The sequence below is a fragment of the Calidris pugnax genome, unplaced genomic scaffold (genome assembly GCF_001431845.1).
Source record: "Calidris pugnax isolate Ruff unplaced genomic scaffold, ASM143184v1 scaffold24, whole genome shotgun sequence".
NCBI classification, from domain to species: Eukaryota; Metazoa; Chordata; class Aves; order Charadriiformes; family Scolopacidae; genus Calidris; species Calidris pugnax.
Genome location: NW_015090922.1, coordinates 18,425,667 through 18,443,469, shown reverse-complemented (window position 1 = coordinate 18,443,469; position 17,803 = coordinate 18,425,667). Strand labels below are relative to the sequence as shown.

Here is a 17,803-nt window from a genome sequence, read left to right as displayed (position 1 = left end):
AAGATGGATTAAGATTTCATCTTTCAGAAGATTTAACTTTGTATATGACAGAGACCAGTAGAAATAACAGACACAGCAGAAGAACCATGTCAAAGGCAGGCAATTGAAGACCTGATAATCCTAAAAAGAAATCCTTTGGTTTTTTAATATTGCTGAGAAAGTTAAAAACAAAAAGCCATAGACCTTTGGCTGCACAAAATGACAAAAAAAACCAAAACAACAAAGCCAAACTCAAATCTGAATTAATTAGAAGCAATTAGTGTAAATTCAGGTGTCTGAGCAAGATATCAGTCAGATGCAAAAGAGAAACATGAATAACACATCAGAGTACTTGACCTGGTTAACTCACCTTCAGCTATGGTCAGCTTCTAAAGTTCAGAATATTTAAAAAAAAATAAATAACCTATATAGATAGCTAACAGTCCACCAGGGAAATATTTTCTAAATTTCTTCAGGCAGCAAGTATGAGATTTATTATTAGAAACTTTCTTATGATACAGCTGAAAATGTCATAAGTCTTTAATAGACAAACAATCTCCTTTCTAAAGTGTAGTAAGGAAAGGGCTGAACACAAGGATTCAGATCCCAAGACTAGAAGGGAGTCTTGACTGGTCAGTTGCACATACTGCAATCAAAGGCTATGAAACTTCTCACAAAAGAAGCTTTAATACTTTTCTATACAAATTCTGAATATAGCTTATTCCATCAGCATGCTCATATTTAATGTATTTCTCCAACAGAATATCTCCTGCCCACCTATCATGCTTAACTTCTCTGTTTTTTTTCAGAAACGACACAATCCACTTTTTCACAGCTTTGAACTGGCCCTTTGCAGTTCACAGTGAACTCTAGTTCACACATCACAGCAGTGAGATGCTACTATCACAAAAAAGAGCAAATGTGTTTTTAATATACATCTATTAAAAAAATTTTTTTTAAAAAAATCAACGTTTCTCAAACTTTCATACCATCTGGTCAAAAAAAAGGACAGAGGTTTTGGGGAAGGGGAAGGAGAGGGGAAACAAATCACAAAGATGAGTCTTTATTATCTGAAATTTGTTCAACTTGGACGATTTACCTTCCGTTTCCAAAAATTATATCTAAGTTATTAACAGCAGGCAGAGACTAAAAAAATGACTTGTAGATAACTAGCTGAAGGATACAACTTTAGAGAAGGTATTTTCCACCTGAAAACTGTTGGAAGAAAGCTATTTTGGGGCTGGGAAACTATGTTAGCAGGTAGATGCCCTTATTCAGATAAATATGAATATTACCACTGCTCTGGCTTTTGTACTTCGTTACACAACTCTCTTTTTTTGATTAGCAGGATTTTCTTTAAAGTATGTGTCTTCTGTGCTTAGAGACATTCAGCACGGCTACCACAAACACTTCAAGAGTTCCTCAGGAAAATGCTAAAAGCTTTCACCCTTCTAGATTTCCTAAGACTAAGGGCAGGGAAACCTTTCTGAATACTTCACACAGAAACAAGTTTGATCCTGATCAAAAAAGGCCGCTATTTCTTGGAAATATCTGTTGCCAGACCTGAAGCATCTGATCCAGCTGTGCTGAGGGAGCCTGCCAAAACATCCGTAGAAGATCTGGGAGCCACCGCCAAACCAAGAGACATAAACAAGAATGACTGCCAGGAACAGCACGGCAAGATATTCTACCCAGAGGAGAAGGCGCCAGCCTTACGCTGATCAGACACACCAGTGCAGAAAACAACATAAAATTAAATCAAGTGTTTCGAGAGACATGGCTTAGGAGTCCAGTTCTTTGGCTGAAATATGTTAAGACAGGAAATGCGCTAGACTAGATGAAATACGATGTACTTGAGAGGAACAGTGCTATATTTCAGCTGGCTCCTGAAAATCCAGAGGAAACAATGCAATTTTCTGGTGGTGAAGCAAGTATTGATAAAGTAATAAAAAAGTAACCCTCAACGGCAAACAGCCTCACACTGCAATCTGCTGGATGTTGGCAAAACTACATCAAAACTGCTGTTGAACAAATGATAGTGCTTAACTTTACCTACCTCCTTCTCAGCTCTTTGCTATTCCATGTATTAAGACTCTTCAGCAGAAATAATCGCGCCTCTGACACAAGCAGCAAAAAGGGAATCTTACGACTACCAGCACAAAGACCGAACACTAAACTTAATTCATCAGAAAAACATGACAAAGTAAAACTCATTTTCTACGTTACTCACTCTAAAATTACGTAAGTGCCATGAAACAGAGAACAATGACAGCGCTTCCAAAGTTGGTTATTTAAACTTCTAAAGCATTTGGTTGATAAAAGAAATGCTGAACAGCACCATACAGAACAGCAGCTCATAAAAGCACGTATCTGAGAAAAACAATGTCACTCGCTTCTTGCTCATGGTTTCCTCAGAGCACTGTGAACACAGGCTACTCTGGGCCACAACTGCATATTCTCTTCTGTTACTCATAGCTTATTTCATCTAGCTAAGAATGATCTGGTGCCCTGCAAGGCCAAGGCAGAACCGAAGGACCGCAGGAATGCCTCCCTGTCCCCTCCCATCCTCACCAACCTTCCCCTAACTTGATCAGAAATGTTTTCCTCCTACCTTATAGGATCTCATTTTCCAGCTCTGCGATCCCAGTGGAAAAAGGCAGCACCCCAACAGCCTACTGCCTGACCTGGCCAATGTCTGATCTAGGAAAATGCTAGGAAAGACAGCAATGCTTCCAAGCTCAGTACACTGCCATTCTTTTAAGTATCAAGCAAGAATATTTACTGGGAGACATTTCAAGCAGAAATACAAGACTGTTTCTCCAGAAACTGGCAAATAATGCTGCTGTTTAAAACCACAAACTTATAAATAGCTGTCTCCAGCACACACCATTCACAAGCAACACGTTGACTTTAAAAACCATCGCATGCCCATACTGAAACTGTCAAACTGGATCGGATCAGCTGACTGTAGCCTACTGACCTGAGTAACCAAGGCTAATACCATACACTGCAGGAAAAAATACAAGAAAAGATAAAAGATACCTATGTAAAAATGGCTAAAAAGAAGACATTGGTTATTTTTCATAAGCCTGACAGTGACTGCTGTATTAGGATTTAGACATCTAAATTTAGGTCAATTTTACTGAATGCAGCTGGGGGGCATTTTCACTATCCATATGGAAGTTTGATTTTTGATTAATTTTTTTAATCATACAAAGCTTTTCTGATAGCATACAAAAATGTATTTACATAGTCTGATAATTTTAGATAAATTGCTAATTTATCTGAGTTATGAACACAAAGTATTAGAGATAACCCTAAGTAATCAGGAACAGCTCCCTCAGTTTTGAAATACAAGAAATTTTACTGAATTTATATACCTTAAAGCATACCTTTAACTGCACAACAACGTACTCCATTGCCTCTGTCTTCTTTTAAAGTAACTCTAATCTTTATAATCACGCCTCAAATGTAAGCCTTTCCACGGCTATAAACTGTAATCTCCATTATGAATACATTTGATATTTTTCTGTGCTGTTTGATAGAAGATCAGTGCCATAACAAGCCTGAGCAAAAAAGAGTATCTACCTGAAGCATTCCTCTGAGAACTCCCCAAAAGGAGCTGGAGCCCTGAGGCTACTGCTGGCCAGGGAACTGGCTGCAGCTCCATGCTAGGGGATGAATTGGTTGCTACCAGAAAGAGCCAAACTGGTGTAAGCCGTATCCACATGCTAAAGCAGCCCATGTAAGATGAGCAAATCTAAATGCAATACAGCAACGCACATTAGTGTCCTTCTTAAATTATCTGGCAGCAGTATCCTACTCCTTATTTGCATATCAGTGCATTTCTAATCTTATTTCTACTAATACAAACTATTTAAAAGAGGTTTATTGCATTAATATTTTAAAGTAGGAATTATCTGATAGAAAAATAGTACGTAAACAATTATTGCTTTGCAGCAGTACCATGAATATACTCAAGGTCAAGAATTTTAAAAGACATTTTATTAATTAAAAAAAAAATTAAAACTAAATTTGGCCTAAAGTAAATCAGTTGAACAGAAAGACTTCTGGATGCATTGTAAGAAAAAAAACCAAAACAAACCCAATTTGTTTGCCCCAAAGATTAGAACAACAGGAAAGTATATGTAAGAATAAAACAGTAAACTGGACTGGGGACTTCTACTGAAATCCCTGAGAACACGGAAACAGATACTTGATTAACTAGTAAATACAAACATTTTTTCACTCCTCATACAACTAGCCCCCAGAAGATATTCCTGTAGAGTCTATCAGACTGAAAAGACTAAAAAATTAGCAAGATTAAAACCTAGTAACTACTACACAGTTGTTCAATATTTCAGTTGTCAGAGATTATTAAACAGAGCTAGTACTTTGAAGAAAAAGAGGATACACTGTAATTCTGGGGTATAATCTACACAGTGAGGTGGAATTTACCAAGGAAGAAGTATTCATCATTGAGCAACCATGGGGTTTATTGCATGTTTTTGGAGCCATACTATGTTAGCTATTGTTTTTACCATAATGCAGACCTTTAGACTGCTAGGTTTATTTAATATAATAATATTTGTCAATCTGAGAACTGAATATATACAGAATAAGTATTTCTTGGTCTTGTCAAATGCAAAGGCAAAATAAAGTATCTGTCTTCAAAATTTCTTCACCATGTACTCATCAATAAAGCAGCATACCTTTCCTGTTTAAGTGCATATTCCAGCATTTTGATTCTTCGCACTAGATCCTTCTTCAGATTTTCTTGTCCTTTCCTTTCCCCTTGAAGAAAAGCGATCTGGGCCTGTAAAAGGAAGTGTTCAATTTAGAATATGCTTCCTCAAAACCATTCAGCATAGCTCTTAAGTGTGTGTGTTTCCCCCACGTCATTTTAAAATTGATTTGCACAGTTCAAAACAAATTGGCTTACTGTGTTTCATAAACATCAAATGCTTAGAAAACACACTGTATAGATAAGCCTTCTAAACTGCATGCTCATTAGAGATTAAAAAAAAAAAAAGATAAGAAATAAAGCAATATTAGTTTGTTTGACAGGGTTTATTTCCTCTCCTGGCTAAACGTTCAATAAAGGATAAGGAATAGATAAAACAAGCATACAAAAGCCTTCAGCAGATAAAAGCATCTACCAACAATAAGCAGGAGAAGATGATAAAGTATTTCTGCTTACTAACTGTAGTAGTATATAATTAGTGTACTTTTCTATAGATACGTGTTAGATACATGATACCAGTCAAAGCACTGAAGTACAGCATGTCCAGCGAAAAGAAAAAATAAAACCCTGTTTGTAATAGTGCCAAGTGTTAATTATAATACTTACTAAAATAGGTTAAAGAAAGCTCTCCAGAAATACAGTAATTAAGAGAGAGACAAAACTGAAAACGGGGAAAGGTATTTTGGTGAGGGAGACAAGGAGAGAAATGGCACAGAAGTAAATAAAAGTCAAGTAGAAAACAGACACCTAGCCTTTATTGACTTCCAGAAGAAAATAGTATTTAGTTGGGTGTAAGAGTGTGAAAGGTCGTCTTTAAACAGAAATTGGCGATATATACAAGATATTCAGTCCTAATCCCAGAGGCAGAACTACCTGCTTTCGTACTTCATGCTCAAAACAGGTCATTTATTAGAGGGAGGTTCTTGTGCTCTCTCAACTCATGAACACGCTTTTAGACAAAAGTACCGATGGACAGTCACCACTCCTCACCTCGGCCTCACCTGTGTTGCAGACCACCTGCCATTTTCAGAATCAGAAGCTTTCTGCCACCTTTGCAACTAAGTCTCCAAGTACCTCAGCTGTCTCCCAAGCAGCACAAACAGGATAAAAGGCAACTGATCTAGACCACCCGCTGTTACACATGAAGACCAGTAAGCCTTTCATTTATATAAAGGCCCACTGCAGTTCTGTAAGCAGCATTTTCTGTAGGTACTGCAGTCTGTGCCAATCTCTAGGGAAAGCTTGGGAGAAACAAGGAGTAGCCTCTCCTCACCTGCCACAACCTTGCAAGGACTCCCCAGATATTTTAGTTAATGGAGACTGAGACTTCTAAAGAATAACTTATCTGACTTCAGATTTTTACCCCAAAGGAAGAAAAAAACGCTATTTTCTCTCCACCAACTATAAAGGAAATGTACACAACAAACTCAGTTGAAGTTTGGAGATGAGGCAAGATGAATCTCACTCCAAAAGGCCATTTGCTGGTAGCCAGCTACAGCAGCTGCTCTAAAATATGACACCAGCTAACATCATTTCATTGCTCAAGTACAGCCAGTAAACAGCTTGACAGACACCTGAAGAATCCTTAACCACCAGTCACCCACTAGAGCAGCCAGTTTATGGTAAGTGAAAAAACACTGGCCGCTCTCCAGTGGTCTTCACCTTCAATGGGAGAAATGTATCTGACTGCCAAAAAACCCTCAGCTGAATCAAACGAAAGGCCTCTGTCACTCTGGCATCAAGCTTCTCCTCACTTAACACTCAAACTGGCATGAACAAAAAACTACAACCCAGCATTCATTTTTTGCTCGGGTTTAGGGAAAGGCACAGAAGAAATGCTGACTTCCGAGTCCACACTTTCTACCCTGAAGAAATAACATTAACACTGCAAGAAGCACATCAGCTCAACAAGGTCACCATCCTTCCCAGTGACAAGAGGAACACCCCAAGCACATACAACTTAGTTTGCAATAACTGAATAACTGTACTGGGATTATAATCCATATATTAGTGCACTGCGATAGTGATTTCTCTCTCTCTGCCTCCAAAGAGGTTCAGCAGAAATAAACAAGCACCCTTCTAGCCAAAAAGTGAAAGAACATCAAAGCATACTACTAAAAATAGTAGGACATGACGTAAATACACATTTGACTGGAATGAAAAAGATCATCCAATGCCAGGGGGACACAAGCTGAAGTGATTTCTGGTGTGACCTGCCATCTGCAAGCAATTTCTAGCTAGGAATGAACTGACCAAAGAGGCTGGAATGATGCATTTTTACCCGGGAGGTTGGCAAAGGACAGCCAGGAATGGCCTGGCTCATGCACTGCTCTGCTATGGGGTCAAACCAGCATTATCATGATAACAATGAGGTTAAAGTCATCTTCCACCGGTAGCAGCCTAAACAAGAAAAAGATGCAACTTCTCAGTACTTTTGACAGCTTAATTTTGTAAGAAAAATATATTTAAATGTATTTGATTAAGAAATATCATACGATGCTTCCTTCATCTGAAAATGAGCAGTCACACTTGCGATATAGTGCAGCCCTGGCTCCGTGACTTGTCTGACCAACTGTTTGAGAATCAAAACTGAAAACTGTCACCAGAAGATTCTTAAGCACATGAAATAATGTAAGTGTTCCTCACTTTCCCTCTAGAGCTGAAATGTCTATGCCTTATGATTCAACATGAAGGAAAATTATTGGGCTCTATTTCTTCAGGGCCACTGGCAGACTATATGCACTATATACATATTGCACAGGAAGAAATATTAACTAATTCTTTGGACATCTTTTATTGTCAGTGGTATAACGATGCTCTTACTGTTGTCTTCTAACTTTTCTTTCTCCCAGACTTCCAAGAAATCCTTGTGTTTATTACTTTAAAAGCATGCAGAACTCATGGCCCAAGAGCCATCTCTCCAGCCCTACACAAGCTCATTGCCAGGATCTTTCAAGGTTGCTATATACTTTACGGATTGGTAGTTTTATTGGTAAATCAAGAAACAGACAAATGCACCAGAGGGCCTGAGAACAATTTTGCTCTCTCTGTGGAGGCTGCACAGTTTCTAGCATAGAAACATGTTCATGCTTTTCTTCTGAGTGGCATACTTATATCCAATAGTCATTATTTTTGAGAAATTCTGGCTCTGAAAATGGGAATGCTTACATTTGGTCAGAAATATACAGGAAGTAAGGAGAATATTCCCTCTGTTTCCCACAGGATGTTAGTTACCCTTATCCCTTATCTAAACAAGCACTGGATAATTACAATTAAGTCACCCTCAATGGACAACAAAACATCATTGATATATGTAAGCTCACATTTTATTTAAAAAATTCTTAATGATAATATTCAGGTTTATTTGTAATGGACATAAGGACAGCATTACAATAATAACTGAAATTTTATATTAACAATACTACTGTAACAGTCACAGAATCACAGAATGATATGTGGTTGGAAGGGACCTCTGGAGATCATCTAGGCCAACCCCCTCTGCCAAAGCAGGTCCACCTAGAGCAGGCTGCACAGGAACGTGTCCAGGCGGCTTTTCAGTGTCTCCAGAGACAGAGCCTCCATGACCTCTCTGGGCAGCCTGTTCCAGTGCTCTGCCACCCTCAAAGTAAACAAGTTCTTCCTCGTGTTTAGATGGAACCTCTGAGTCCATATGTCATACGCAGATTTCATTCTTTACAATGTTTGGCAATTAACTGAAAATATGCCAAGGAGCCTAGATGTTCATACCACAAATGAAACAATTTGTAGTATAGATGAAAACTGAATAAATTAATATACTGAGTTTCAGTATGTAAAATGACAAATTATGATTCCTCAGTCTCTAGAACAAAACAGCGATAACTCTAGGTTCAGTGTTTCTGATTAAAATATTTAGCCAGTGTCTGTCTACATGTCTGTGCAAACATTTAAAGTCCAAGAGGTCTGAGTTGAAACATGATGAAAAGTGTAACTGAACTGCCCAGCTACAGGATTCTTACAATTGGGATGTAAGCGGCAGAATTTTACCAGTAGATTGAGACTGCAGAGGCCATCTCCCACGGCTGCAGCTCTAGCACAAGTCAAACCTGAAGTCTGCGCTACCTGAGGGAGCAGGAGAGCAAAGGAGGATCCCCTCCACTTTGAATGATCTGCAACGCTGTTCTACACTTCTGCTTTGGCCACTCCTGAGAAGGTTTGCCAAAAATGTCAAGAATTCACAAATATGCCCAACAAACAGGTTCTGCGACGAATGACCTTCTGGCTAATAAGGTTAAAATGCATCAAGTCGTAAGCTCATCACCACAAACCTCGAAAACGCCTCCGGGGATCACACAAAAATCTGTATTGTTCCTGCCTCATGGGTGGGGCGCGTGGTCCCGTCCAGCGCCCGGCCCCGCTGGCTCCCAGAGAGGGAGGGATCCAGGCAGCTTCCCCATCCAGTTCTTTCCAGGCCAAGTGCTACAAGTTACTGTATTACATCTCAACTGTTAAACTAAAAACCAAGCAAAGAAAAAAACCACCACCAACAAAACAAAACAGAGAATATTGGGAAGAATATTGGAACAGTCTATTTCAGCTACAATCGTACAGTTCAAGTTCAGGGGGTTTTTTTCCACTTTATCTCATTAAAGTTTTTAGTATTACCAACCGCAACAAAACTTCGAAGCTTCATGCGCATCCATTCTAAATTAGTAACACTGTAGATATTCCACTTCTTTACCGAGAGATTTTAAAAGTAACATTCATTCTTATGTTAAAAAAAAAAAAAAAATACTCATGCAACAATATTGTTGTTTTAAGAAATTCCTCAAAAGACTCTAAGGTCACATTACTGTGAAGTGGACAAAAGGGCGAGGCAACGTTTTAGGTAACACAGAGTTAGAAACAATATTTTTTAAAGTGTTTTTGAATTCCTAATACAGGCCTAGCAGCCATAACAATATAATGGACTAATTAAATTGCATCTAAATAAATCTGGATTATACCAGTGTTTTAAAAAGTAAACTGAAATTTAAGTTTCCTGGAATCAGCAACCACAACAACAAGGATGTTAAAGAGAATATTATATCTGCACAACTTTTTATGCTGACACCTCGACATTACAGAAAAGCAAGAAAATAAAAAAATATTTTCTCTTAACAAAAAATGTTTTAAAAGAAACAATGTTATGGCTGCTAAACAAATGATGCACGTTTAATATCAGCTTCTATCAGTTCCTGAATTTCACAGCTATTTCAAGTTAAAAGGTGATTATATTTTTTTTAATTCTTAAGACTCAGGAACTATAAAAATCCTTTCCATTTTTTTCTTTAAAATATTTATCTTAATATTTTAAAGTAAACCTCACTTCAAATTTTTAAACACTCTAAAGTCAATAGGCATCATTTGACAAAGTAAGAGCTATTAAGACATTGAATTCTGTATATATTGCTTCCATAATTCAAGAACAAAATCTTCACAGGCTGAGAGAAAAAGTGAGGAAAAAATATGCAAGAAAAATATTGAAAAAAATAGGTAGGTGCTAAATAACTAAAACCATATACAGATGAATCAGCCTCAAACAGTCGTTCTAACTAGTTCTACCGACATCTGCCAGGATTCTGCAGGTTGCCAGGGTGCTCAGTTCTGTAGCTCAGTCGGCTCACTGAAGCACCACAGATTTACATACATTTGTATATACGTGTAGGTACGCCTGGGGCGAGAGGGGCGGGGGGGGAAGGAGTGGGGAGCAGAAGAGATAGAAGACAGGTACAGGGGAGGGGAGCAGGGAAATATTAGTGGTCTAGTACAACTGGCAATTTTTCAGGCACCACACTTGACATTGTAACACACACCCACTAGCAAAGAGAGACCAGGAAGCTTTTGTAAGCACCTGTAGCCATTTACAGGAACACAAAACTGAAGTGGGGCCACAGGCTAAAGTCTGCAGCAGGTACCAGGTGCATTTAGCTTCACCCCAAACAGAAGAGTTTCACCCCATTTATCACCTGCACCCTCACACTGGCCCATAGCACCTCATGGGACCACACAAAGCACAATCTGCTACCGGCAAATTATTTTTGCTGAACTTCTCAGAGTTGTCCTAAAACTGGCATCAGAGCTAAGCCCTGAAAAAATTAAACCATCCAGAAGAGATCAAAGGTTTAGCTTATGGTAAAAAATGATGGTTGAAGAAGCCATTTACTTACATTCTTCATCTCTTTGAAAAGACTATTTGAAAAACAATTTCTTATCAGTGAATTCAAAACTCCTCATAGGTCATCCAGAATAAAAAAGAATTTAGTAAAAAAACACCTTGATTACTAATTTAAGCATCTCAAACAACAGAAAGGCTCTTCTTTCTGCAGTTTGAAGTGTTTTACTAGGCAGATCTCTGTTCAGATAGCCAGTCTTTCTTTTATCTACTCTTTCTTTTATCCACTCTTCAGTGCTGCCTTTCACTGTTCTAACAACTGCAAATGTCAAAATACTTGCTGAGTAAGCCAAGCAATATATATTCAGCTTATTTAATCATTCTTCATAAGTAAAAATCTCTTCTAATCCTCCAGTCATTTTTGTAGTACACTTAAGTGGTGAGCATTAACTTCTTTATTCCCTTTTGAGTCCCAGAAGCATGCTCTGTGAAGACTGATGTAAGGACAAAAAGAGAGCAAGTTTAAAATGTCTTGTAATTTTATAGGCAACGTTGCAATGACATGCCACAAAATAATTGCATATTATGAGCTGGAGCCCAAATTGGAAAGGAATTACATTTGAGCATTTGCACTTGCTGTACAAGAAAGGCAGAAACCAGCAACAGCAGTCAACACCAGGACTGATAAATAGACTTATGGTCCACATTTAAGCTGAGACAATGGAAGTTCACAGGCTGAATGAATCACTCAGGGTATAGCAACACAAGGGAGGAGATCTGTAGATTTGGCTTTGGTAACAAAAACAAGTGAACCAGACTTCACCAAAGGAGCCTTTGCAAAGGCAATCCGTGCACTCCTGTTTCTCACTCCTTCAGCCAGGAACAGCTACTCCTTGTATTCAAGCAGCACCACCACCCTGAACTGACTACAGCATCAAGTGAAACAGATACAAAAATAACTGATTTTGTTCTCACCTCCTGTTTACAAGCTCGGATATGAATATCATGCATACCATTTTTTTTCCAATGCTTTTGCAATCCTGCCCGATGCGACTGCCCTGAAGGGAAACATATTCCTGGCAAGGAGCAGAAAAAATGCGGTCTTTCCACACTGCAATCTTTAACTCAACTTCTTTGTCATACGGTTATTTTCAAAATATTCAATATTAGTTAGCAAATAGCAAACTTTTCAAATAGAAAAATAACATCCTCTAGATGAATCCACCCACAGGCCTGTACAGAACAGGTCACTATGGTAAAGTGAACCTCTGTTTTCACATTTCAGAGTGTTTTTATTTCTAGCCTATTATCTGCAAAGCTTGGATCCTGGACACTCTGAAGTGATTCAGAAGATCTATTTCAAATATTTAAGCATTTCTCAGCATTTAAAAACAAAACATAAAAATCCTTCATCTACGTCTAAGTCAGTCTTAGCACTTTTTAGCTAAGGAACTTAGAAAGGAGGACTTGACAAAGCCTGGCAGCCTTGTGAAGCAAAGTATGTGAGTAGGTTGCCGACCAATACCCATTTTCTCAAAAAACAGTGTACGGATATCAATTTTAGTTGAGGCTTGGCGCTTGTAGAGCCTTACTTCTTTTAGCATCAAATTAAGATGAACCAAAAGTCTCTTGAGACACACGTGATCTTCCTTGGGGAATTTTACACAGTCTGTTCTAGAATTAGTAAGTAAAGTTTCAGTGTCTACTGAAATGTTGATAAATGCTAAGTTATATTTGCAACTTGTTGTTCAAACAGTGCAAAGTTACTTACCCCTGATGCAATAAAACTGACATGAGCCAAGACCTTCAACAGAAAAAGCAGGGCTAGAATCTGAGTAGGACACAGAGAAACTGATTTAAATTATAAACATGCACTAGTAAGAGACACATAGGATGTTTCACCATATGCTAACCTGACATCGAAAACCAATGGTTTCCACCTAGAACAGAATAGCTTATATCATGTTTGCTTAATTCAACAATTCTATAGCAAATCATGATAATCAGAAAATCCTCAGCTTTTTTAAAGTATAACTCTCTTTGAAAAGTGTTTGTAAGCTTTAAAGACCACTTGGAGACAATGTATCATTGCAAAACTCTGTCTGTTCATGCCATGTCAATATTTACAGAAGCACCTTCCTAAAAGAATTAGGGCCATCTAAGAAATACACTTTAATTCGCTTAAACTAAATTACAGGTTTAACAGATTTGAGCAAAATGGGAAAATCTGACGCCGGGAAATGCTCAGATCATTTATGCAATTAAAAAAAAAAAAAAAATCAAACTAACATAAAAACCAGGTAAAGACCTGCAAAGAAGCAGTCTCATCAATATTTTATTTATGTTCTACTTTTCTACAAAAGCTACACACTTCTATAATGCAGCTCTTTTGTCACTGAACATATACTCTCACTAGTCCTGTCCGCTGAAATAAAACAAGCCATGACAGTTTATGAGTGAGTATATCGGGATTAGCTGGCAATCACGCACAGAAGTAAATAGGAAATAAGAGTACATAAGCTTCTCTTTGCTTCAGGTGAATTTGGCAATTAGAAAGTTTGCTAAAAAAACTTCGCAAAAGAAAACATCTCTGGTAGTCACTGAGACCCAGTTAGCATCATCTTTCCCAACTAAACACACCTCAGTATTGTGACCATGACTTATTTTCTTCCACCTTTCTTTTGATTTATCTGACGTATTTGGAACAATAAAGTTGAAAATATTATTCTTCTGGGGTGGAGAAGATTTGACCATTAATCACTGTTTTCCTTGTAATATCTGCCTTATGAAAAAAAAATATTTTATTGAAGACTCCTACAGCACTTCTGCCAATTCATCTTTCATAGAGAACCTCAGAGATTCAACCCACATCATCATATTAGAAAATCCTATATAAAACTTCTTCAAACTGTATTTTATCTTCTATTTTATTGGCCAAACCAAGTCTTTAGGACTTTTCCATTGACTAACTGATTTCGTCAACTGACTGCTCATTACTTTTCCTCTGAACAGTATTTTCAGATTATCCAGCTATTGGAATGATTTTTAACTAGAAACTTAATCCAATAAGAGGACCATTATCTGAAAGCCAACAAACTGTAAATATCAACTATTTCTGAATCAAGTAACCAATGTCCTAAACCACACTATAAATAGCCACAGCCATCTGTCTGATTTGCCCCTTCTCCTCATTACTCTAACTTGCCTATCTCCAAGGACACAATCTTACCACAAAGTCCGCCTGGTTTCACGCCTGCCTCTTGCCTCTCAGAAGCAGCAACAAGGGGGAAGATGACCACCCACGACCCCCCAGACAGCTAACATCACTAAATCTGACTTCCATAACCAGCCTCAAAAGCTTATCTATTATTTCCATCACATTCCTTCTATTACAGTTGTTCACTATCATTTAACTCCATTGTCTGTCATTTCATTAATTCTTTCCTTATTATTTGGGTGGTTTTGTTTTTCTTTGGGCAGCGTCTTACAAGGAATATTTTTAACACAGTTGTGTAAACACAAGTATATTGTATCCCCCCATTCTCCATAATTTCCTTGCAAACATTTTCAAAGGAAAGTTTACCTAGGAAAAATAATTTCAATGTAACGCTATCAGTTCCCACTACTCCGAAATGGTCTACTACGCTAAAGAAACACTTATCAGTTAGAAGAAATGAAAACTTTAGTAGTGGTGAGGGTAGGAGCTAGAAAATTCCTTAGCGGGACACAGGGTGTCTATACACACAGCTACACACAGCATCGCAGTTTGTTGCAATTTAGAACATTTGTGAAATGCGGAGACATGCCAAAGTCTGCAAACCAGCATTTTTGCCAGAAAAATGTTTGTCAGAAGCAAAACTTTCCACAGCAACATATGCATCGCTTGCAGAGGCAAAATTTCTAGTCAAAACAAAAGCCATACACACACACAGAGAAGCCTTCTGAGCTCACCCAGCCCAGAAGCAGCAGCGCTTTGTCGCTCGCTGGGACAGGGAGGCCATCGGCAGCGCTCAGCTCTGCGGGGGTCCCAGCCGCAGAGGCAGAGTCCCCACCACTCTCCCCCAGGGGTGGCAGATGGCTAATTAAAAGGGAAATAACATCCACAACGGAGAATCACCCCCAACCAGCCAGAAGACGTATGGTTTAGGCAAGACACCAACATGGAAGGCGTTTCAAACCCTGCTTGCCTCAAGCAAAGAGACAAATTTCAGTGCCCTGCATATTCATTTGATCAAACTCTTGGCTCTTTTGGGATGGGCTTGTCCAATACATAATGACAACTCTGAAATGCCTTGGGAACACAGTCCAGAAAAATGCAGAATGAAAAAATAATTGAAGTTTAAAACTTTTGCAGAACAGGAAACCCTTTCTTGTCAACTCTCCCAAGCAGCTGCAAGAAGAACCTAAGAAAAGGAAAACTACTCACTTCTGAAGAGATACAAAAATAAGTGATAATGACCTAAAACACAGTTTGTGAATACTAAAATGACGATTAAAAATGTTAGTACTTATTCTTGTGAATTACTTTACAGGGCATCATGGAAGTTTATTCTTAGGATAATTTTTCAATCTGCAGATGTCAAAGTACCATGAAACAGAAAGCAAGCATTAAAAGTGAAATATATAATTAGCAGATAAGCTGTATGAATCTGTTTTCATTCTGTTTTTAAATACACAGCTTATTAATGAAACTTGCAGAGATCTAAATATTGATATCCTCTTTCGCCCTGAATGAGGAAGATTATATAATAGAGGCAACAATAATTTGAAAGCAACAAGAAAAATAATTAGAAATTCAGAGTAAACATGGATATTTGGCAGGGAAAGCAAGATATAGGCACTTGATAGGAAGAGAAACCTTGGAAATGCAGTACTAGACTAGTACCTAAGAACAGAGAGTAAACTGCCTGGACCCGCCAACTCACGTATGCTATAAACTCCCGGAAAGAGGGGGGCGTGTGTGTCACCCAAACAAGCACCACATAACACAACAGAAAGGTACTCTACCTGAATATCACATTTAGTTCCACACAATTAATTTCAAGGAAAACAAAAAGATAAAAAAAAGAAGCCTAGAAGGGAAGAAGACAGGAAATCACAGTGAGACTGACTGACAAGGTGTTTTTCAGAGATAGAGTTTAGCTTAAACAGCCAACAACTATAGAGCAGAGACTAAGCACAGTATCACTGTGGCATAAAGTATCTGAAGTATTTAAATATCACAGCAGGTAAGAAACTGGAGATTAAAGAAAAAAAAGTCTACATAACCTAACAAGATGAATTGCAGATAAAAAGTGTGGGATACTAAGACAACCTTACAAAATGGGTTCTCTGTCACACAGCTTCCCAAGAGAGCGGATAATCTCACATTTAAATTTACATTGGATGAAAGACTAGTATAATAGAATGAAGAGCACTACGTCTTTATCTCGAGAGAGAGAAACTGACTGACCTGAAATTTCCATTATTCTGTTAAACACTTCCAAATATATGGGCCAACGAAAGGCTTCAGAAGCTACACAGAACCGGTTTTTAATTAACACTGCTCATCCTTCAGCTGTACATGTACATTTCTAAATGCCATCCTGTAGTTGCTGAACCCCGAGCACAGACCTCTCACATGGATTAAAGAACATTGAACCGCAAATGGTCACAGCAGACGTAAGCCTGATGTCTGCAGAAACAGCCGAGAATTTTGCACCTTTCTGAACATGACTCCACAGCAGATAAATGCTGTTACAGCTCATGGCAATTCCAGCCACAGCTAATTATAACTTTATTGAGATGTTTTGGCAAGAGCCAAAGGCGCTCAAGCAAACAACTTGTAATCGGGTTATATTCCCAGTTCTGCCACTGATAATGCATAACTTCAGCAAATAGTTTAAATACTCTACTTCTTTCCTCCGCTCTCATCCATAACACGTCCCAAGCTTTTGAGGGATACTTGGAGGAAGAGGAATGGCATTCTAGCCTCTGTATAGATATGCAAAGCGTCATTACTACTAACACAGTGGCAGAATTTCTTAGGTCCTATGAAACATACTATTTTTTTTTCTCCAAGCCAATTTTTGAGATCTATATCAGCCATGAAAAAACATCAAGATGAGACTCCACTGGATATGTGACACGTGATGTTCTTCTTGCACATAGCTAAGCTAGTTACTTTCTACACAGTATTTACTGGATGCAGTGAATAGAAACATGATTCAGTTACTAATCAATTTCTCATTGAACCACAGAAGTTAAAATAAAAATTACTCTTTAGTCCTTAGGACCACTTCCTTTAAACTCCCACAAGGGAACCCCCCATGAAGAATGCCACATCTGCCACCCGTCTCAGAGCAGTTGTTTGATGTTATCATAGAAAGTAAGTTAAAAAGATGACTTCTCTACTAATTAAAAAAAAAAAACAAAAAAACAACAAAACAACAAATGAAAAACAGAGAAGTGGTTCGCATTGCTAAACAGGCTCAAGATTCTCTTGACAAAAATGGTACTTTCAAGGAAAGACACAGAAAGAAGAGAGGTGGACAGGAAGGAAGAGACAAAGAAAGGAGACTTAGAAAGGAAGCCAAGTAGACACTCTTCAGTCTCAAACATGGCCAACTGAGGAGCAAACACCGGGCTGCTGGCAACGTGGACAGCGCGAAGGTTTACAACAGAGATTTTCTTGTGAAGAGAGCCAAAGAGGAACAACAACGGAGGCTGCGTTACCGACTGTTATTAAAGTTAACGTAAGGAGCCCGTCACTGAAGTTATCTGACAGCCCTGGCTCCGGGCCAGCAGTTCACAAGTTCTTTAACCACAAGATCCCTATCAGCCCTTTAGCGCATTAATGAGCGTATCCAACCCCGCCGCTTTTCAACCGAAAACACGACGTACTCGCGCCCCGCAATTACCGAAGGACTCGGCAGCCCGTCCCGCAGGCCTGGCCCCAGCTTGGGGAA

The 17,803-nt window shown here is 38.5% G+C and overlaps 1 protein-coding gene across 2 annotated transcripts in view; it reads right to left on the bottom strand.

The window, feature by feature from the left end:
• The window catches only part of STRN (striatin), a 73,683-nt gene that overhangs the window by 55,066 nt on the left and 814 nt on the right, over window positions 1-17,803 (bottom strand). For both annotated transcript variants that reach the window (XM_014950817.1, XM_014950816.1), the window contains one exon: window positions 4,692-4,795. In XM_014950817.1, the coding sequence (XP_014806303.1) occupies window positions 4,692-4,795 (104 nt within the window). The remainder of the gene's footprint in view (window positions 1-4,691; window positions 4,796-17,803) is intronic.